The sequence below is a fragment of the Coloeus monedula genome, assembly GCF_965178545.1.
Source record: "Coloeus monedula genome assembly, chromosome: 1".
NCBI lineage: Eukaryota > Metazoa > Chordata > Aves > Passeriformes > Corvidae > Coloeus > Coloeus monedula.
The window spans coordinates 121,123,083-121,145,143 of NC_138781.1; the positions used below are offsets into that span (position 1 = coordinate 121,123,083).

The 22,061-nt window shown below is 38.5% G+C and overlaps 1 protein-coding gene across 1 annotated transcript; it reads left to right on the forward strand.

Moving 5' to 3' along the window:
• Positions 1–3,543: 3,543 nt before the first annotated feature.
• On the forward strand, positions 3,544–15,799 carry UBXN2B (UBX domain protein 2B; the record flags this gene model as incomplete). Its single annotated transcript, XM_082297208.1, has 9 exons — positions 3,544–3,669; positions 6,114–6,214; positions 7,743–7,814; positions 9,329–9,488; positions 11,032–11,109; positions 12,491–12,600; positions 13,052–13,189; positions 13,321–13,482; positions 15,637–15,799. 9 exons carry the CDS (start codon positions 3,544–3,546, stop codon positions 15,797–15,799), a joined length of 1,110 nt encoding a protein of 369 aa, XP_082153334.1.
• Between the last annotated feature and the right edge of the window lie 6,262 nt (positions 15,800–22,061).

Consider the following 22,061-nt stretch of genomic DNA (forward strand, 5'->3'; position numbering starts at 1 on the left):
GTTTAGGTTTTGGCAGAAAACTTTGCCATGTGCAATTCTCATCAAGTAAAAGCCAAATACCTGTAATTTATAGACCCTGTAACTGAATGATACATTATTAAATCTTTTCATCATCCTAGATAAATATAACCAGCAAAAACCAAAACGCTGTCCTTGATGAAACATTTGGAGACAACCAAAGGGAGCAGGGAAATGAAGACACTGTTGCTCATTTACAGTTATTGTAATATACAGTTTGTAACAAAATCCAGTGCAAGTTGCAGAGTTAGGCCAAAGAAATTCTAGGTTGAAATGATGATGAAATAGCAGAATATTAGACCTCAGCCACAACAAAAGGCCTATGAAAGTATTTTAACATACTGAGTTTAAGAACTGTAGTGGTTCAGAAATTAAAAATACACATAGATTTTTAAGAGACTGTGTTCTATTTGTTTTGGTGTTTGGTGGTGATTTTGTGAATCTCTCAGCCCCTAAAAAATTTCCTTTAATGTACCATACAATGTTATCAGTTGCAAAACAGCTGGTATATTGTTACCCTAGGCCATGACAACCCATTGTGTTCACCCCAAGCCTTTTCTTGTTCCTACATTATTTTCTATGGGAAATTTCCCTCTAACACAGTTTACTCCACAATCACAAAGCACAGATGCCCTCCTCCTTATAGCATTCCTCCCTTTCCAGCACAAGTTTCATGGGACTGAAGCTCATGGAGAAGCAATAGTATCAGGGAATTCCCACTGCTGCCCACTACTCACAAAACCAGGTTTAAAGGACAATACATTTTTGGCAAAAAACATGCAAATTAATTTAAATACAAATGCTATGTCAGCATTTACTCATTTGCTTCTTGGGTAGGAAAGATACAAGTTTTCTAATCAAGAAAATATTATAGTTCACTGGGACTTCAGAAATACATTTAAAAGTATTTATCTTACTTATCTTCATTCTCCACACACTAGCATGGAGAACTTTGTCACTTTATATATGTACTTTTTAATTATTATTTTATTTTTAGTTGTGTTTTTATGTTTGCTTCTGGACAGTACCAACACTGTAGTGAAATTTTGGGAAAAAAAGACCTGACTGCCAAAAAGAAGACAGTAAATGCTGCTAGTTTTAGTCTCTAGGAGGAAAATATCTAGGATAATTGAAGAGTATTTCAGACATAAAGAAAAAAATGGTACCAAATTTAATTAAAGACCTAGAGCTGCCAGGTAGTAATTAACTGTCTTAAATCTATAGCTGTGTGAGAAAACATTGGTCACAAGAATAATGTTATGCAAATTAAAATGGATGCTTGGGTTGCACAAATTTAAATTTCCAGATATCTGTGACTATGTAAATTTCACTGAGAAAAAAAATTATGTGCTGATCTATATTCAGGTGATCTCTTGAAATGTTGTTGACAGCCTTAAGCAGAGGAGGCAATCACAGAGAAAGACAGACAGGAATAATGCCAATGTTTAGGGAAGATATGCTTGTCAAAATATGGAACGCCAAATTATAAAAAACCTGATTTTATAATAAAGTTATTTGGCTTTTAAAGTGATTACAGTTTAGACATCCTCTCTGCTAATTCAGTCTGCATCACCACAGGACATTTTGACTTAGACAGCAGCTGCGCACCATGTATCAACCCAAAGAAGGGTGAATGAAATAACATGTGACTACAGCTTTATGCTTGGCATAGTCCTCATACAAATGCTTCAAGTACAGGAGCCAACTGAGGGGAGATCCTATTTCTATTCAGGTTCCTTTTTTTCCTAAATCAAGCAAAGAGTTCTTTGCAAGCGTACATCATCAGCATATAAAGTTCAAAATGTGGGAGCTGCATGAAATGTATTATATATGCAATGTTATATAAATACGTATACATAAAATATAGCTCCTCAGTACTGCCGTTCTTCTTTGTCAAGCACACAACATAGTTCTGTAAAAAAAAAACCCCCAGTCATTCATATCTACATACTCCATAAGAACAATATTGTCACCAGTGTAGAGACCACTGTCACCAGTGTCACCATTGACCCTTGAGATGGATCTGGGTACCGGATCATGGTTTTTCCTGTGTTGTTTGTGGGCTGGGACAGACTGTTTTGTCTGCATTCTCATTGAGGGTTTGGATGGCTATGAAGGCATGAAGTGCACAGTTTAATAGTGCAGCTTAAATGATTCTATGAGATCTCAGCACCATTTGCCACCATTACCAGCATTTCTGGGCTGTAAGCCAGTGTCAACAGGGTCTAGAGAGATTAATTATAAAGCAGCAGGTGTTTGAGCTGAACAGCCCTAGAAAAAACTGAGGATGGTTAGCTGGCCATTCCAGCTGCAGCTTCCCAGTACTGCAGTTCAGCTTTCAGGTCACAGTCAAGAGGTCTTCATCCTGTCTAGGCTGGAGTTAATTTTCCATAAATGCTGTGTTTTGAATTTGTGACTGAAAACCAGTGTTGGTAACATAATGGTGCTTTGGCTATTGTTGAGCAGGGCTGACACAGCATCAACGCCTTTTCTGCTTCTCACCCTGCCCCACCGGTGAGAAGGCTGGAGGTACACAAGGAGCTTGGATGGGATGCAGACAGGACAGCTGACCCCAAATGACTACAGGGACACCCCATAAAATATGGCATCATGCTCAGTGTATGGAGCTGTTTTAAGGAAAAGAGAAGACAATCCCAAGATGAAGGGTCTGTCTGGATGAGAACCACCAGGAGTGAAGTCAGGAGAACTGAGCAGTAACTGGGGGAAAGAGAAGGGTCCAGAGGAAGGCAATTAAGCTGGTGAAAGGTCTGGAGCACAAGTCTTTTGAAGAGCAGCTGGGGGAGCTGGGGTTGTTTAGACTCAAGAAAAGAACTCTCAGGGGTGACCTTATGACTCTACAACTCCCTGAAAGGAGGCTGTAGCTACGTGGGAGTTGGCAGCTTCTCCCCAGCAACTGGTGACAGCATGAGAGAACAGTCTTAAGCTGTGCCACGAGAGGCTTGAGTTGAACATTTGGAAGAATTTCTTCACAGAAAGGGTGATTAGACATTGGAACAGGCTGCCCAGGGAGGTGGCAGTCACCATCCCTGGAGGTGTTTAAGGAAAGAGTGGACGTGGTCTAGTTGTGCCATGGTCTAGTTGAGGTGGTGGTGTTCAGTCACAGGTTAGACTCGATTTCAGAGGTCTGCTCCAGTCTATTTGAGTCTGTGAAAGGTAATTCTGGCAGTGGGCGACCGTGACCATCGACTCCTTGACCGCCGACTCAAAATGGACCTCGGACTCAAATGGAGGGAAGAACTGTACCTGCACAGTAGGTAGCATGAGAAGCGAGACGTACAACTAGCCAACAGGGCTTTGAGTACTAACTGATAGACAAGCTATGCAATTCGCAACCAATGAATGCTGATGGTTTTGTTTGCTGAAATGCATAAGCACAGTGGGAGCCGGCCCTCAGCCGGCCTCGGGCCGCTGCGCTGGGTACGGCACGGCTCCTCCCGTTGCCATGGCGGCCGCCCCGGCGGCGCTGGCCCCGCCCCGCCCGGCCCTCGCCACCGCCTCCACAAGATGGCGGACGGCGGGGCAGCGCCCGCGCAGCCGGACGGGGATGTGCCCGCGGCTCCAGCCGCCGCCGGCCGCAGGGACCGGCAGCCCCGGAGCGGCGGCCGCCCGCCCAGTGCCCGGGATTTGCAGGTGAGAGGGCGGAGGTGCGGCCCCGCTGCCGGGGCGGGGTGGGGCGGGGCCGGGCGGAGCGTCGCGTCCCCTCGGGGGCGCCCCAGGCCTTTCCTCCGGCCGGTGCTGAGGGCAGCGGGCGCTGCGCGGGTCTCCTGCCGGGGCTGCCCCGACGTGCCCTCTGAGCCCAGTCGGCTTTTCTTCCTTCAGCTCCCACGCCCCTTTTGAGGCTGGGAAGGGAAGGATGCCTCTGGAAGAGAACTAGGCCCCTTAGGAAACGGCGGGTGCTCAGTTCTCCAAGGAACAGGAAGGACTCTCCCGACACTTCACCAGCTGTGTTTTAACTGTTCTTGAAGCTATTTCAGTGTCATTGCATTCCTTGATTATTTGATAGGAATGTCTTGTCCCGCATGAAAGTGTCAGTCTCCGCAGATGCGGTATAAGACTAAGGACAAGACCTTTTCCCGGGTGCATGTGGGAAAAGTAGAGTGTGATCACAAATATAATTCAGCATTGGTACTTAAATGCTTAATTACAAACTCTTTTAGCAGTATTCCTTTTTTTGCATGTGATTTGACACTTTTTGAAGGTTTGAAATATTTTAACGAGAAATTGATTGGAAAACAGGTAAAACTTAGTAACTGGAACTTTCCCTATTCTGTTTAATTATACATAATTAACAGAGAAAGATGGGCATAGTTTTTTTTTCTTGGTTACTATTTGGAATTTTCATAGGTTCTTTTTCAGATTATTTTTGCTGCAGTCATAGGGTGCTTTGAGTTGGAAGGGGCCTTAAAGATCATCTAGTTCCAACCTCTATGCCATGGGAAGGGACACTGTCCACTAGACCAGGTTGCTCAGAGCCCCATCCAGCCTGGCCTTGAACACTCCCAGGGATGGGGCATCCCCAACTTCTCTGATAAACCTGTTCTGATGCCTCACTACCCTCTGAGTAAAGAATATCTTCCTAATACCTAATCTAAATCTCTCCTATTGTAGTTTAAAATCATTCTGCCTTGTCCTATCACTATGCCTAGGTAAAAAGTCTCTCTCCCTGTTTTTTTCTAAGCTCCCTTTAAGTACTGAAAGCCCCCAGTGAGGTCTCTGTGGAGCTTTCTCTTCTCCAGTGTTACTGTTGTATTGGGATTGCTTTATTATTATTTCCATATGTAACAGTAATAAAGTCTATGTTGATACTTTTGGTTCACAAGGTCTTAGTTAACTGAAGCAGACTGGCATCTTGGGCTTACTGATAAAGTGTTAAACCCCAAGGAAGTACCCTCCTGGGTCTGTACTTGATTTGTGGTGCCACCAAAAGAGATGGGTTATGAGGAAAGCACAGAAGCCTGGTTATGCCCATCTATGCTCTCTCAGCATCCCTCAGTCCTTGGATTAGGGATGGTAATGGGGTGTGTTTTCTATGACTTACCCATCAGCTTTACGTATCTGAAAGGTATTTTCTTCTATCCTCCGAGAGAATGGAGGTCTTCAGCAGGTTTGGTCTTGGGGTTTTTTTTTTTTGGCTGTCTTTACTCAATTTAATGTTTTTAATGGATATAATTCCTCGTATGTATTTTTTTTCTCTGCAGAAAATACCTCACAATATTATAGAAACAACAAAAAATAATATGGGATTAGCACCCTGTGTTCCTAGCAGTGTGTTTTCAAGGACAGATGATGTTTCATTTTCTTTTAATGTGTATTCTTTCTACATAAAACTATAAAGAAATTTTAGCCTACTACCTTTTCTGGTGTGTATGATAAAATGTTAATGTCAGTTGCATAGTGTGAACAGAATGGTTTGGGGACAAAACTAAGGATGATTTGACAAAGTAGAGTATTATCCAGAACAAAAGAAAGATTGTTGAAAGGACATTGCAGGTCCCTTGCATAACTTTCTAAGAATGGACTTGCCAGTGATAATGGCTGCATTTCAGGGATCTTTGTGAAAAAGTTGTTGGGTTTTTTTTAAGTATTTGTGGAGTGATGTCTTGAATTCAAGCCAGCTAGGCTGAATTTGTTCTTCATCCCAGTACAAGCTTATTTGAATTATGTTTTTTACATTTCTATGTAAAATGTTTGTAGAATTTATTATTGTTTTCTATCAGAGCGTTAGCTAGATGCTTTATTTCAATTTGTTACCATTAATGAGCTGATGCTTAATATCTTTGTGTGTATTTACTCTCATGACTGAATGTAATACAGGCTGTACATAGCCAGTGAAGCAGTGGAAACCAAAGGATAGAAGAGTACAAGTTCCAAGTCATAATGGCATTTAAGCATTGTGTAGTTTGGGGTTTTTTTCCATAAAACAGAAAGGAAGTTGAATTTTAGTTTGGGTTCCTCATGTTGATGTTTCTAATTTTCTGGAGAGATGCATATTTCACATTCTTTTTTGTCTTATTTCTGTTCTATATGTAGTTCTAGAGTTATAGACTTACAAAAAAGAATTCTGTTTCCTACAGCTGGCCTTGGCAGAGTTATATGAAGATGAAGCTAAAAGGCAGTCATTGTGTTCTGATAAGCCAGCAGCTACAAAGACCAGTAACCCAAAGGTATCACAGAGGTAAGACATGTTTTGTTTTTCAGAAATGTGTGGATAGGTGTCGTATTAGCTAAAAAAACTTTGTCATTCTTACTTGATCCCCTCTTTGTATAAAAAGCAATCTACAGCAAGTCAGAATCAAAAATGTGAGTCCCTGCAATAATGCATTGTCTGTCTTCTCAGAATGCTTTTTAAATTTATTTATTTAGGAGCCTTTGTACTAATTGGTATTCCAGGTATTTCAAAACTCTTTAACCCCACTTCATATAAGATGCTATAAGCAAAATGCTGTGTTGCTCTTTCTTTACACAGACAGAATTTGGAAATTTGCTGTATCAGAAAATTACTGCAGTTCTTTGCTTCTTCAAAGTTCAGCAAAGCGGCAGCTTGTGTGAAACTTGGCAACTGAGCTGCTTTCAGGGTTTTATTTATGTCAGTGTCTGATGAGACAAATAATGATTCTAAAAATTTTTTGTAGGTTCCTTAGTAGGCTCCTATTGGGGTGACAGAAATAATAAGGGCTTCTTAATGAATTTTTCTGGGTTGGGCAGGTGGAAGGAAAGACACATACCTATATTTCAGTCCAGCTTTTGCTAACCTACGGTGTTTGCAGTTCACATAACATTTGAAGATTCAGTGTAGTCTTGGATTTTTTAAATAAAATAATATTTCCAGTTTTTAATTATTTTTTAAAAATAATTTAAAGAAGTCTTTATAACATTACTAACAGTGATGCCATGCATGGCATGTCTTGTATGTGTCTTGTTTTTCAATCACTGCTGCCAATATGGATCTCTGTGTTTAAGGAGGTCAAGCAACAGAAAAGATCTTAGTCACCAGTCATGCTTCAGGTACACTGAAAATGCAGATCTCTTCAGGAAGAGAGATTTTTAGCAGAGTGTGCAACACTTGGAAGTGTGGGGGTTTTGAGGTTTTTTGTTTCTTTTGGTGAAACCACCTAAGATGACTAACCAGCTACATAGAAAAAAGTTTACAAATAAAGCAAATAGCTCCGTTTACCAATACATATCATAAAGTTAAAACTTCCTACTCCCAGTCAAAGGAAAAGCTGCAATACTGTATCTCAAACACTTCAGTGTGATAGTTGGCAAATACTTGTTATTTCTTGGCATTCATTCTGCAATCTGTGTGAGAAGGAAGAGATGAATTGGTAGACTTCAGTTTGCTCTCAGATGAGCAGTGCATTAATTGCACGGAAACAGTGCTGCTCTTCTATGCTAGCATAGAATAGTTCAGTTGGAATAGGCCTATTGTGACCATGCAGTCCAACTGTTAATGCAAAATGACTCTGCCATACATGTGCCCTTTCCTGCTTATTCACTGAGAAGCATTCATGGCTGTGTACTTTGGCAAAAAACAAAAACAAAAACCAAAAAACAAACCAAACCCAAAAAACCAACCGAAACCCCAAAAACCAAAAAACACAACTTGATATCCTAAGTTTTTGAAAAATAAGTAGCTTCAGAAGTTAGATATGAAGTTTATGTGCCAGTCATCCTCAAATGTTTTTTTTTTATTCTCTTGGCAGTCTTAAACTGGATTCTCTTAAAAGGCTGAGAAAACCAGAGAGAAGCATGAGCGATGACAAAGAAAACCAAAGGTATTTTTAAAACAAAATGGAAAAAATAACTTAACAATTGTGAAAGTAGTTGGGGTTTGTGTCACATTCGCACTGTGCTCCGTCCTGTTTTTTCAAAATGCATGTGACCTAGGTCTGTCCTGCAAATAGCTAGGGGACTTATTAGAGTGTTAGCTGTACACTCTTGTCATAAAATTATATTTAGTAGAATCTGACTGGAGTGATGTAGGACCTGTAGATGCCTTAACCTGTATTGTTGCAAAGGTTGTAACTTACACTTGTACTCAAAACCTTTTTTGCCTTTCTCGAGTATCCTGAATTGTTCTGTGTATCTATTGCTCAAATATTTGAGTACTTCCTTTCTTTCTTGAATACAAATTCTGGTAAGAATTGCTGTTTCATCTCCTTACCACTATTTTTCTTTCAGATCTAATAATTAAAGGTTTTCCATATAAATGGTAGTTGGGGTAATAAATACAGATTTATGTACAAAGGGGACATGTTACTTAGGGATTGACAATTATGTGGCATTGTAAAAACAGTATGAATGTACAGTACCTTCATACCCAATACTGTGTTTTGGTAATTGTAAAATATGGTGGAATCAACACATTATAAAATCGTTGGTCTTGGAGATAGTTTCACATGGATTAATTGACTTGCCTTACCCCAAGTGGTTAAGGGTAAAAGTTGAGGAAAGTAGAAGGCATTTATTAATTATTAATGCTTCCTGTAATCAAAGACAAAACAAATTTGACAGGTTTTGGTTTATATACAGATATTTTTACAGCATCTATTTCATTAGTATTTAGAGATTATAGTGCCTTTCTCAAGATAATTCTTGAGGAATATCTTGATCCTTATAATCAAACAGATACAGTTTTGAACAGAATTATTTGTAGTTCAACAGTTTGTCTTCAAGACCTAGTAATGGTGCTGTGGTGAAGAAAACACCTACAAATTAGCTTTCACAACAGTTTCTGCTGGTTTTAAAATGCCTTGAAAGGTTAATTAAATTTATTAGAAAATTTCCATTTCTGATACTGTCAGGAAGGGAAGTATGCTAGATGTTTGAATTAAAAAATCAAATTGTAGCACTGTTCAGGTTTTCCAAGAATAGTTTTATACTTGTTCTGCTAAGGTGATGTTAGCTGTGAATTTATATTCTATCCAGTCCAGACACAGTTCCATGCACAGGACACACCTAAGGAAATCAGTCTTTCTGGGAATAGGTGACAGCCACATAAGGTGCTCAGCTGCATCAGGACTGTGTTCACTTAAAACTTACAGCTTTGCCCCCTAATCTCTGGGATCTGCTCCAGAAGGCACCTTGGTTCTTTGTTAGTCAAATGTCTTTAGTGTAGTGCTGCTTGGATTGTTGGGAAGGTCAGAACCAAGTGAAACATTTATCAGAATGAAAAGGTTTTGTGCCAAATTTGTCTCTTTGTTCATTAATTTTTTTTCTTCTGATGGAAAGAGAAAAATTGTGCTTGTCATTTAAAGCATTGTTACTTATGTGCATTACTATTCTAAAGATTTTATTCAGGTGACTCAGAATACAGAGGATTACAGATTTCTGGGGCTTCCAATAATCCGAGTAAAATTGTTGCTGAACTCTTCAAGGAAGCAAAAGAACATGGGGCTGTCCCATTAGATGAAGCCTCGAGAGCATCTGGTGATTTCAGTAAAGCTAAGGTAAAAGTTAAGAGATGTTTTGATCTCTCTTTACATTTGTGTCTCTAAAATTCATAAAACCACAGGAGAGCAAGTGCCCCTTTCTGTGATTTGTGAATAGCGGATTTGCTCAACACAGGTTTATGTGCTCAAATAGCTTGCTCTAGAAAATAAAGGAAAAGAACCACACTATTTCAGAGGAAATCATTAGAAATCATCATGAACTGGAATTACATGCTTTGTTTTCAATTACATTTGATTCAGTAAGAATCCAGACTAAATTTGCATCCCAAATCAAAATCTCTTACCTGTAGCATTGCTCCTAGAGAGTAGTGGTCAACAGTTAAGTGTCCATATGGAGGATGGTGACAAGGTATCCATAGAGGGACCAGTGCTGTTTAACGTCTTCATCAGTAACACAGACAGTGGGGTCGAGCACACCCTCAGCAAGTCTGCAGGTGGCACCAGGCTGAGTGTTGCAGTTGATGTGCCTGAAGTCTGGGATGCCATCCAGAGGGACCTGGACAAGCTGGGGAAGTGGGCTCATGGGAGCCTCATCAGGTCAACAATGCCAGGTGCAGGGTCCTGCATCTGCATCAGGGCAACCCCCAGGATCAACACAGGCTGGAGAATGTAGGGAGTGAGAACAGCTCTGGAGAAGGGCTTGGAGGTACTGGTGGATGAAAAGTTGGACATGACCCAGCAGTCTGTATTCACAGCCCAAACATGTCCTGGGCTGCATCACAAGAAGTGTGGGCACCAGGATGTGGAAGGTGATTCTGCCCCTCTACTCCACTCTGGTGAGACCCCACTTGAAGTGCTTCATCCAGCTCTGGGGTCCACAGCACAAGAAGGGCATGGACCTGTTAGAGTGAGTCCAGAGGAAGGCCACAAAAGTAATTAGAGGAATGGAGCATCTGTCCTATGAGGAAAGCCTGAGAGAGTTGGGACTGTTCACCCTGGAGAAGACAAGGGTCTGGGGAGACTTTATTGCAGCCTTCCAGTAGTTAAAGGGGGCCTATAAGAAAGATGGGGATAGATTTTTTAGCAGGGCCAGTTTTGGTAGGACAAGGGGTAAAGGTTTTAAACTAAAAGAGGGTACATAAAAGAGGATATAAGAGAGACATTCTTTACCATGAGTGTGGTAAAACACTGAAACAGGTTACTCAGGGAGGTGGTGGATGCCCCATTCCTGGAAACATTCAAGGTCAGGTGGGACCAGACTCTGAGCAACATGATGAAGTTGAAGATGTGCCTGCTTGTCACAGGGGAGCAGTTGGTGACTTTAAAGGTCTCTTCCAAACTGAAGTATTCTATGATTCTTATGTTTGAAAAAGTAAACAGAACAGAAGCTGAAATGTGTCACACAAAGCTTGCTTAGCCTGATTATGGCTGCTAGATAGAATTTTCCACTTAGAAAATACATGATAGAACAGTACTTGCTTTTTATTGCAGAAGCAAGCTTGTGGATGGCTTTTTTTTTTTTTTTTTTTCACCCAGGTAAGAATTTTAATAAACTGTTTCAGAGAAATGTTTTATAAGTTTTTCTGTGTATTTTTTTCAGTCATTTTCTGGTGGTGGATACAGATTGGGTGACTCATCACAAAAGCACTCTGAATACATATATGGAGAAAATCAGGATGTAAGTAAAATTTATAGCAGAAAACAAAACCTCTAACAGAGGCCTGCTTAATCATTTTTACAGTTTGAAATGCCAGTATTACAGTAACTATGTCTATGAGGAAAAAATAATATCTAAATATTAGATACGTGCTCAGTAGAAATTGTTGAAGTGTCCATAGAGAACAGATGTTCATTGCATTGGGTATCCCCTAAGGCCTCCATTATGGAATTGTCAAATGTAAATTACTTTAAAATTCTTAGCACACCTCCTTTTCAGTTACTTTCCACCAGGTGTTGTCTTGGATTCTCTTAGTTATGCTAACATTTTAATCCTTCTGGGAATGGATTCTTCTTGTGGCTTGCAAAGCAGCCAGTCTCAGACTGGAGTGCATGGATGTATTCTAGGAAAGGTGAAGCAGCAGGTTAGAGGCCTTTCTTTCCTATCACTTAAAAACCAGGGTGTGAAGGAGAGGGTGGGGAAAAACAAAGTTCTCTGCACTTTGCTATTTTTGTGAATGGCTAAAGCAAATCTTCAGCTTGTCTAGAAACAAACCCAAGAAATTACTAAGGCCCAAAGGATGTGGTTCTGGCTAGGGGGTGCTGTCGTGCCACACAAGGAGCTGCTAACTTCAGTAACAGCTTCTACTTCTGCTCTTCAGTAATCGTTCTACTCTCCAAGTAACAGCCAGCTGTAGCCAGCCAGAATCTTGTTGCAGTGGACTTACCATAACTGGGAGCAGAATTTGTTTTCTAAGGGAAGCCAGTTTTACTGGCTAGGAAAGTCTAGTTTTGCTGGATGGCAAAGCACTTAGAAGGAAGAGAGGTGCAGGTTTTGAAGCTGAAACGTCCTGGCTGGACCTTTCATGTAGGATGTAGCAAAATAAGAAGGGAGCAAAGGGAGCCGGTTTCCAGGATTCTTAGCATTTGAACTTAATGGAGCTACTTTCAGCTTTGTTGGAGCTCAGCATGTAATAATTTGAGGAAAGTGTAGGTTTTGCTGTAACAGATTTATCAGCAGTAATTTGTAATTTTATGGGTTTATTTCTTAATTTATCAATAAAAATGTTTTCTGCTTTTGAAAGTAACTAGAACAGTGCAAAGATCACTATACCCTCACTATGTCATACTTTGTCATGGATAGCAGATTAAGAGATTCTTTTTCCCAAGGTAGGAAGTGGTCTAGAAGAAGATAGTAGTCTATAACTACTGGGATTTTTCAAAAAGAATCTAACAGTGACAGGTACAGTGCAATGTATTGTTCTTATTCTGTCATTTGCCTTCTTTCTGTCATCTGGTAAAAAATCTGTTAAGTATAGATTAAAACTTCTATAACTAGTCTGTATGAAATTGTACTACCTTATTTGTCTTCACTTTTTTATTTCACTGGTTTTGCTTCATAGGTTCAAATTTTGCTGAAACTGTGGAGAAATGGATTCAGTTTAGATGATGGCGAGTTGAGATCCTATTCAGATCCAACAAATGCTCAGTTTCTTGAGTCTGTTAAAAGAGGGTGAGTTAAAATGGCAACCCTTTTGAGGTGTGTCTTTGGAGTGAAGTAAAATGCTTTCTCCACATGCTTATTAAAAGTTCCAGACTTCTTTGCCTGAACCCATAAAATATAGTTTGTATTTGTCACCAGATACATGGGGCACTTAAAAATTTGGAATACTTTGGTTCCTTTGAGGGTTTAACTCTGAATGGTACTTGTTTCAACAGCTTTTGTATTGACATTTTTTCCTAGCTCATTCTATGATTCAGCTGTCAGTATGTTCTAGGTTTTGACTGTCAATTCACTTTTTTTTTTTTCTTCATTTAGGATGAAATCAATTCATAAAATAATTAAACGTGACTTTCAAAGTAGACATAATATTACTATTGACTCATACTGTGTGTGTACTTTTTGGATAATTTTTTTTTGCAGTCCACGATGTAATTGGAAAATTTTTATTTTTGTAATTAAGGGAAATTCCTGTGGAACTGCAGCGACTTGTTCATGGTGGCCAGGTTAATTTGGGTATGGAAGATCACCAAGAACAGGAATATGTGAAGCCCAGACTGCGATTCAAAGCTTTCAGTGGCGAAGGGCAAAAACTTGGAAGGTGAAAAAAGCTAGAATCTCTGTTCTGTGCTCTGTATTCATATGCTGTTTCATTCCTGTGACTGAAAATTTCAGACTACTTTGTCATGGTTCTGTTAGTAACATCTGGTTTGGTTTTTTCCAATCCTATAGCCTTACACCTGAAATAGTCAGCACACCTTCTTCCCCAGAGGAGGAGGAGAAATCCATTCTTAATGCACCTGTTCTGATTGATGATTCCATGCCAGCAACTAAAATTCAAATTAGATTAGCAGATGGAAGCCGATTAATACAAAGATTTAATCAAACACACAGGTAAATTGATTCTGCATCAACGCAGGTAACATTAACTATTTCGATAAGTTTGTGTTTTGTCATTAAATGAGTCTCAGCAAGACATCAAAAAGGGGGAAATACCAGCCTTGCTGAAGTGTATAGTTCTGTGTCACTTTCGTTACATGGATGTATGATAAACTGACTGTCAAAAATTCTGTACTTGGAAACACAGTATATTTGATAACTGCAACTTTTATACAAACTTTTATAACCAGTTATGTCCTTTGATTTTTTTTAAGGACATAATACAAGCCGTAACTCTTCCCAGGACAACTGAAATCTGGATAGCCCCACTATGTAGCCATCCCAGCCCTGGGCCCTCCTTGGGAGGACCAGGTGGATGACTTGGGAAACACTGTGAAAGCACTTCATTACAAAGTGTGGAGTATAGTCTCGATTGGAATATAGTCCACACTATGGGCAGAGAAATCCTGTGGCCCATAATCAAGAATTCCAGCTTTCTACCTTGTTATACTCGAGGCTGTGACAAAACATGTCACAGATATAAGTGTAGATGGCAGCCCATATGCAGAAGGGTATATAGACACTTTATGCTTGTTTGCAATTCCAGCATGTGGGTTGGACATAATACTGAGAACCTACTTTTTGTTTTGGATGGTCATCTCCTAAGAACTGGCAATGTGTGAACATGATGGAGGCTTTAGATTTGTTAGTAGCTTTGCTGATTAGAGCTTGCCACCAATTTTATTGACACTGTTGGGCCAGTGCCACAAATGGTGTTGGTCAACCCCATTTATTTGTCTAAGAGGTTGTGTTAGTGCAAGGTTCTGCAAAGCTCCACTCTCCACTGTATGGCTGAGAGAACTTTGGGCAGAGGGCAGAGATTTGGGCAGCAGTTCTATCCATGCTTAAACAGTGTTAAAAGTCAGCCTTGATTTGAAATCTGCACAATTGTGTTAGAACATGGCTGCAACTTGAATCCTGACTTGGAAGTGGTGTTACCATGGACCCAATTCCATGTTAATGTTGTTATATGGATAGCTCATCTGTTTCCTTTTTTTCCTCCTGGCTCAGAATAAGGACGATGTGTAGCTTTTTTTACCTGACAGTGTACACAGACTACAATGAGGAAATTTTAGGTGAGATGCCAGTAGAGAGGAAGATACAGCAGTATTTTTTGATACTTTTGACCTGATAATATATCCTAAGAGTACAGGCTCAGATCCTTTCTTCACAGCACCTGCTGGAGAAGTGTCTGAGACAAACCATGTGGCTTATTGAGAGCCTCTGTAGCTGAGTTGTGTGTTCTTCTGTCTGCCTGAAAGTGTAGAAATGGTAAACTTGCCAGTAATATCTGTAACAACCAAGGTTGTGTTGACAATGAGCTTATTTTAATCATTATTAACTTTCTCTTGACTGTGAATCTTTATGGTTATCTTTGACATATATATGATCAAAATCAGCTGCTAAAGTGCATTACTTATGTTATAGGCCTTGAAGACTGGTAGAAAGCTGAAATCCCTGCTTATTTGGCTGCAGTATATTTGCCAACTTAATTACAAAACATCTTCACAGATTTATTCTCAGCTTAGTGTCTTAATAGAAAAACCTCAAATTTCAGGATTTTATCTCTACTTTTTTTTAATCTGTGTCTTATAAAATTAAATTATTCTTGTCGATGTGATTGTTTTATTAACTATTGTTCAGAAGTTCACTGCCAAGTGAGAGTAGGAGAAACCTCTTGCTTTTGAAGTGCATTAGTAATTCCCCTCTACTTTCTCTTCACTGTGACCATATATTTTAAGATTCTCTCTTCCATTAATAATTTCACCTTTTTGGAATATACTAATTAATGAAACTTCTGACAGTGATGTTGAAATTACTTGGCTTCCTGTGTTATGTATCAGTTTGCAATATAATTCCATATTACAAATTTTGTTTCTATTCCTTGAGAAAACAAGCAACATATAATTTTTCAGGGGTTTTTTTATGCAAGAGTCAAAAAAATTGTAGGCTACAATCATTAGTTATCTGGATCAAAAAGAAATGTGAAATCTAGAACTTACTGGTTTAGTCTGCTTGATGGTTTTGTGTTCTCTGATCATCTTAATGTTCAGAGATATATGTCAGATGGAATCATACAGAGTTTTCATATCCATATGCTTTTCACAGGATTAAGCATATTCGAGATTTCATTATCCAGTCCCGTCCAGCTTTTGCAACAACGGATTTTGTTCTTGTGACTACCTTTCCAAATAAAGAGCTAACGGATGAAAGCCTGACGCTGCAAGAAGCAGATATACTTAACACTGTGATTCTTCAGCAATTAAAGTAACCTTACGGTTGTTGTACAGCCCAGGGACCCTGCTGTACTGTCATACAGTATGTTTCCAAAAGATGAAAGAAAGGAGATATCAGTGTCTTTTTATTTCCTCATTTCCAGGGATCATGTTTTTGGATTTCATGTCTTCCAGCTATAACATATCTAACTTTTTTATTTTAATTTCTCAACATTTTTCAAACGTTTTTCAATATTAAAATTAAGCTTCTGTATGTTAGTATGTTTCAAACCACATCTTATACTAAATGTGAAATGAGATAGGACTTTGTGACTCGTTGTTTTGAGGGGGGTGGGGGAAGGAGCATTTTCTGAAGGGGACAGTATGTTTCATACAGTTGGTAAGATTTGCACTATGGAAATGTTCTATGCTGCATTGACAAACAGCCATTTGAAAACTTAGACTGTAGGTTATGTTTACCTTGCAAACTGTATTAAGGTGTTCTTTTTAATAGGTTTACAGATAATTTATGCCCTAATATAATTTTTGTACGTTCTATTTGTAGTGTTTCATGGTGCAGTATAATATTTATATTCTAGTTTTTATGTCATTTTCCTTGTATTGTTGCTCATATGAGTGAATCAGTTCAGGAGATGCAAACCTCAGCTGCTGCAGACTAGGATAGAATGTTCTTATTTGTATTCTAGTTGTACTACTTGTGATGAAAATAAATACAAATTTTTTTCTTCTTGGAAGTTAGAGAAATGTGAGAGACCACTGTCATCTGGGGAAATTACGTGATTTAGAGGAGGCCTGTGGTCATTTTGCATCTGAGTATGCAGTTGGACCCTCTGCAGTGACATGATTCTTTACACAGTTACTTACACAACCCCAAATAAAAATACACTGAGGTGCACAAACACAGAACTGGTCTGCTTTTGTGCATGCAAGTGACAGCATAAATGTGTTGATTGGTCACGTGTTTTTGACCTGAATTTCAGTTCTTTATATTTGTAATTTTGGCCAAAGGCATTTTGTAGTATTCAGTGGGGATTTGGTTGTGCAGCTTTCGCTGTTCTTGTTTGGAAGCTGTGTAATTAAACCCCTTAATCTTTGAAATTGTATATTTTTTCACATAACTTGCTCCAACACTGCAGTAAGCAGGTAGGAGTCTTACGTTGGGGGAAACTGGCTGCTGTGCTTTAGTAGTGTGGAGGTTTTTAGTATTTTTGGATTTATATCAGATGAGTGGATCACACTGTGAAGGAGAGTAGATGGGCTGTATCTCTTATATCAATATATGTGTTAAAAATTGTTGTTTCCATGATAATTTTGTTCTGAAAATACTAGTACTTGTTTATTTATGTTAAGGTTATAATTGCTTAGTATATTCTTACATTTTTACCTCAAAGTAGATATTTGACTGAGTAGATTTTAAACATGCAATTGTATTTGAAGTATTTTGTTTTGCATTCTGAATATCTGCATGATTTTAATCATAATTCATTTCATGTGCTAAGTAATTAAAGTTTTATGTTAAAGATTGCAGACAAGACTTCTTGTATTATTCCAAATTTATGTTGTGATAAAGTGGTGATTGTGTTGTGGGCCAAATATTTAAGCCCAACAGAAAGGAATTGTCATGTACTATGCATATATTTTATATACTATATACTAACAATTCTCTATATAAATGCAAGGCCAAAGTTTGTGATACCAATTTTGAGCAGTCTGTGGTTTGGGCATATTTCAGTTCAGAATATAGGTAAAGTTATATTGCTTATTACTTCTGAAGACTGTTATTGATTAAGGAGTGATGTATGAAGAAAAGGGATTCACTAAATCGTTGAATTGTTTCCCTCTTATGCCAAAACCTACAACTACATATTATCACAGTCTCTTTGTTTCAAATACCTGTTAAATCTTAGTATTTAATAGCAGCTGAGAGTAACTGAGGGTCCCAGAAGTTGACATTATTTTGTCAAGCACTAAGAAAATGTATCAATGCTTATATATTTAAAATATTTCATTGTTTCTCAGTACCTGAAAGCCTATGGAATCTTCCATCTCATAATTTTATGTGATAACTTTTATTACCATAAATTCTCACTCACTTAGCTAACATCTTGGCATTTTTGGCACAAAACTGTTCATTGAGTGCAGACCTATGTGGATATGCAGTTAAGGGAGAAAGAACTTCCTAGAGGGTGATGATCTTCCCTCACAGTAAGTCTGGTAAGCTTGGGAGTTCCATTTAGTTTCCGTTAAATGCAGGTAATAATCCTACTGTTTGCTCTTGTAGGCAGCATATGAAAGGCTTAGACTTCACCTCTGCTTGACTTTCCTAGAGATCCTTTGTCACACGAGCCAAATAATCAAAACCTGAATGTTTTCTTTAAAGAAAGCTCCTCTGTAATCATTTATTCTGTATAAACGCAACCTTGTTAGTTTGTTGTTTTTTTTTTTCTCAGCAGCACATTGAAATGTTTGTAAACATTCCACTTTAATTAAACTACTGGGCACACTTGTATAATTAGCATATATTAACAGTTCTCTCATGCTGTACTTGCTCTTTGGTGAAAATCTGTCCAATATTAAATGAAGCAAGGAAGAGCACACAAGTACTCTGAGGTGCTATTTGCGAGCTCCCTGCTTAGTTGCTTGCACTGAGTTACAGCTCCCATGGTCTTTATCTTATTCTGTGCAGCGAGAAGAGACCGAGATGCACCTCCTCCTTGTTCATGCAAAGCTGGCAGGCCTCAGTGTAGGCATGTGCTGCTCTCTGAGCAGCTGAGACAGTGAGCAGCAAGAGTCTGGGGTAAATACTGAGTCAATGGCATGCCAAAAGAAGTAAACTTGTGTTGTTTCTGTAGGATGGGTATAATTAGAACGTGTTCCTGAAAAGATTAAAAGTGGAATTGGTTCTATTTAGCCTGGAAAACACTGGCCCTGGGAGGGGTTAGATGAAAACAGTGCAGCAGAACAGTTTACACCCATTTGAGGTTTACAGAATTGACTTTGTGACTGGGAGATGATTTTAATCCCAATGTTTGTTATTAGTGAATTTGATGGAGTTTATGGTTCTGGCTGCTTCTTAAAGACCTCTCTTTTGAGAGAGCATTTCCATTGAGTCTTTGGTCCTAAGTTAAATTTCTTATCTTAAAATAGCTCAAAACAGGTAAATTACAAGGAAGAAAACAGGGATGAGGTGATTCAAAGTGGGCAGTTACTTCACAGGGGGGAAGTTGTGGGAACACAGAATGCAGAGAATATTTCTCTGCCTGTTTTGAAGGGTTCTGGACAACACTGTTTTTGACCTTTGTCCATGGAGAAAATTGCCTACCCTCTGGGAAGAATTAGAATCTACACTGGTGTGAACTAGGTGACAGAATACTATGTAAGATAATCACAGGGTGAAAAATTTAGAGGTTTTGGGTTTATTAATATAGTAAGTAGGTAAAAGCAAAAAACATCAAAATAGAGGGTTGTTGTTGTTCTCCAGACCTTCTTCTTCTTCTACTACTCCATATTCTGCAGTAGAAGTAGTTTGGGATGATTGGATAAAGAATTCCACAGTTCCTATCTACGTGACAAGACAATTTACTAGACATTGGTGGAAAAGTGAAAGTATCTTTCGTTTTAAGTTTTCGTTGGGTGATTTACCTTTAATAGACTGTGTAATCTTGATAATTTGGCTTTTCTTGCACTCTCTACTTCATGCTATGTCTGGGTCATGACAGTAGCTTGTATTTCTCTGATAAGACTTAATAAACAACTACAGAAGAAAGAGAAGGCTGAAAGTCCCGTTCATCTCTGACTCCTGGCAAAGACTGTAAAAAGCCTCCCCCATCAGGGGAGACACAATTAAGGCACTGGGCTGCGTCAGGAAGTATTAGAGGACTGTTTGGTAGGGAAAAGGATAACACAAATTAGAAGCTTATACAAAGCTGGAAATTCAGTTCAGGTATTCTAAGGGAAATTCAAAACATTTTTCAATAGTTGAACTGCTGGAATGAACCAACCTTGAAAATCAACTTATCTTTTTTTGTTGTCTTTTTGTTTGTTTTGTTTCTTGTTTGTTTAATTCTCATTGTTATGCTGGTTTTCTGTAAGATTGAGTTTAATTAAACCAAATTTGTTTGGGTTTGCTACTGAGACAAAGTAAAATAAGATGGCTTAGTTTTTGAAAAGCAACTTGCTTTGCCTTTTTCTGGTCAAAATTAATAAATTCTGATATATGTTTCATATTCAAAAGGCTGGAGATGTTACATACAGCACTGTACATCTTCAAAATTTCCATTACAGGCCTTCCAAAAAAAGTCTGCTTAACATCAGAGAACTCAGATTACAGACTAGTTGCAATTCTCCTTTAGTAATGGTCTTGTTCTGCCCATAATCGAACAGCTCCCTGGCAGCACATCTGAATGTTAAAGCAAAGAAATGGTGTTTAAAAACTTTTTCCTCTAAAATTGAGAAATGGGGAGGTTTCTTTTCCATTCACTGGGAGCTGTCTGCTCTGGAGTTAAATATGTGATCTACAAGCTATGTGATTTAGCTTTTTTTCAGGGATATGAGAAGGTGGACTTGTTATTTCACACTGCATTAAGATAAACCAAGAGAGAAATTCTTAACTGTGGAATTAAAAAAATCATTCAGGGAATTATTCTGGAAGAGCTACTATTTTACTTTTATAAACCTTCTTCAGTCCAAATTTATTTGGTGAGCTCTTAGAGCATTTAAATACTAATGAGCAAGAATTCACAAATGGGATTAACCATGAGTTGTTTTTCTAATATGATGTTTCTAGCTGAAGTTTGAATAGAAGGGATTGTTTATGCAGGTCCATGAAAATGGTATTTATTTCATGGAATTCTTAGTGTCTTACTAGGTGCTGATATAAGAATTTTGACTGTCTATTCTAGAAAAAGAAAAACCAAACCCATTTATAGGGTTTACTACCTCTAACCATAACACTACCAAATAATTGCACTTTGAGGACAAAATAAATTTTCTGATTTCCAAATTAAATTTTCATTTTCATGAACATTTTTATGGCAATATCTATCTACAGTGTTTTGCACCAAAGGAAACCTCAGAACTTCAGTGCCTGCCTTATGTAAACCACAGACAAATGTTCTATTTCAGTGCAAAGAATTAATTTCTGTTTAACTTACAACTGTTCCTAATCAAGTTACACTAAGTCATCAGTAATGAAATGTTCACAATGTAAATGTCCATATAGTCTTTCATGACAATTTAGTCCATTTTAAACTAGATTTTGCCAATCAATACCTCAGCCTGAATGTGAAAGTGTAAGTGCTGTTTTTTTGAAAGCTTGCAGTTAATAGAGGAAATAGATATTTACTTCTATTTGCATCTGAATTCTTCTTCACTTAGCAAACTGATTCCTGGTATAAGAAGTTGAGAAATTTTCAGTAGAGAAGGCTTTGGCTCTGAATGCAGAAAAGTGCTGCCACTTTTTGTCCATGAATGAGTACCTCAATACATGTCAATAGTAGTTTCCACTTTTTTATTTATCACTGTTTTTAGTATTGGTTCTCTTGTTTTGATATTGTTTTCACATGTACGCTTTCACCTCTTTTAACTATAAAATTATATTCCTGTGTATGGTTATTATGGCTTTTCCCCATAGCAGCCGTCAAATCCTGTAGTCTAAAAGGAATTGTTGAAAACAGAGAAGGGAGCATAAGTGAGTATAGGCAAATGGTTATGTTAAAATGTTCTTTACTAAATTATTTGCTCCTGCTCTTATAGTCTAATAATTTGTTTCATTTTCTAAGGACTGTTCCTGAACACTGCATTTCATGGAAACAGACACAGACCTTAGACCCAGCTTGGTAACCTTGGTCACCACACAAAAAATTGTAAGCCAGGATTTGATTGCTGAAAGGAGTGAGTGTTTCAGTGGAGGGATCAGACAATTAGACCTTTAAAAGATCTGCTCAGGGTTCAGGTTCACTTTTTTCCCCTCTCTCTTAAATCCCAACACTGGAAAAGTTTGGATAGACCACACACACCCTGCTACCAAAGGACTCAATAATATATAAGTTTGACTTGGCTAGTACTTTCTGTATTCCTGTTGTTGCAGAGCCTGGCCTTTGGAATACAGTTCTGCTGGGGTTTTGTGTGTTTATAATTGTATCTCATGGCCCAAGTTAAGAAAGAAGCTTAGGTCATACATATGATAAGGATGTGTAGTAAGTCATAGTGTCAGCAAATAAATAAATGTGAGAAAACAAGAACCTTGAAAGGATTTTGGAAGAACTTTGATTCTTCACGTGCACTGATGTCTTCCTC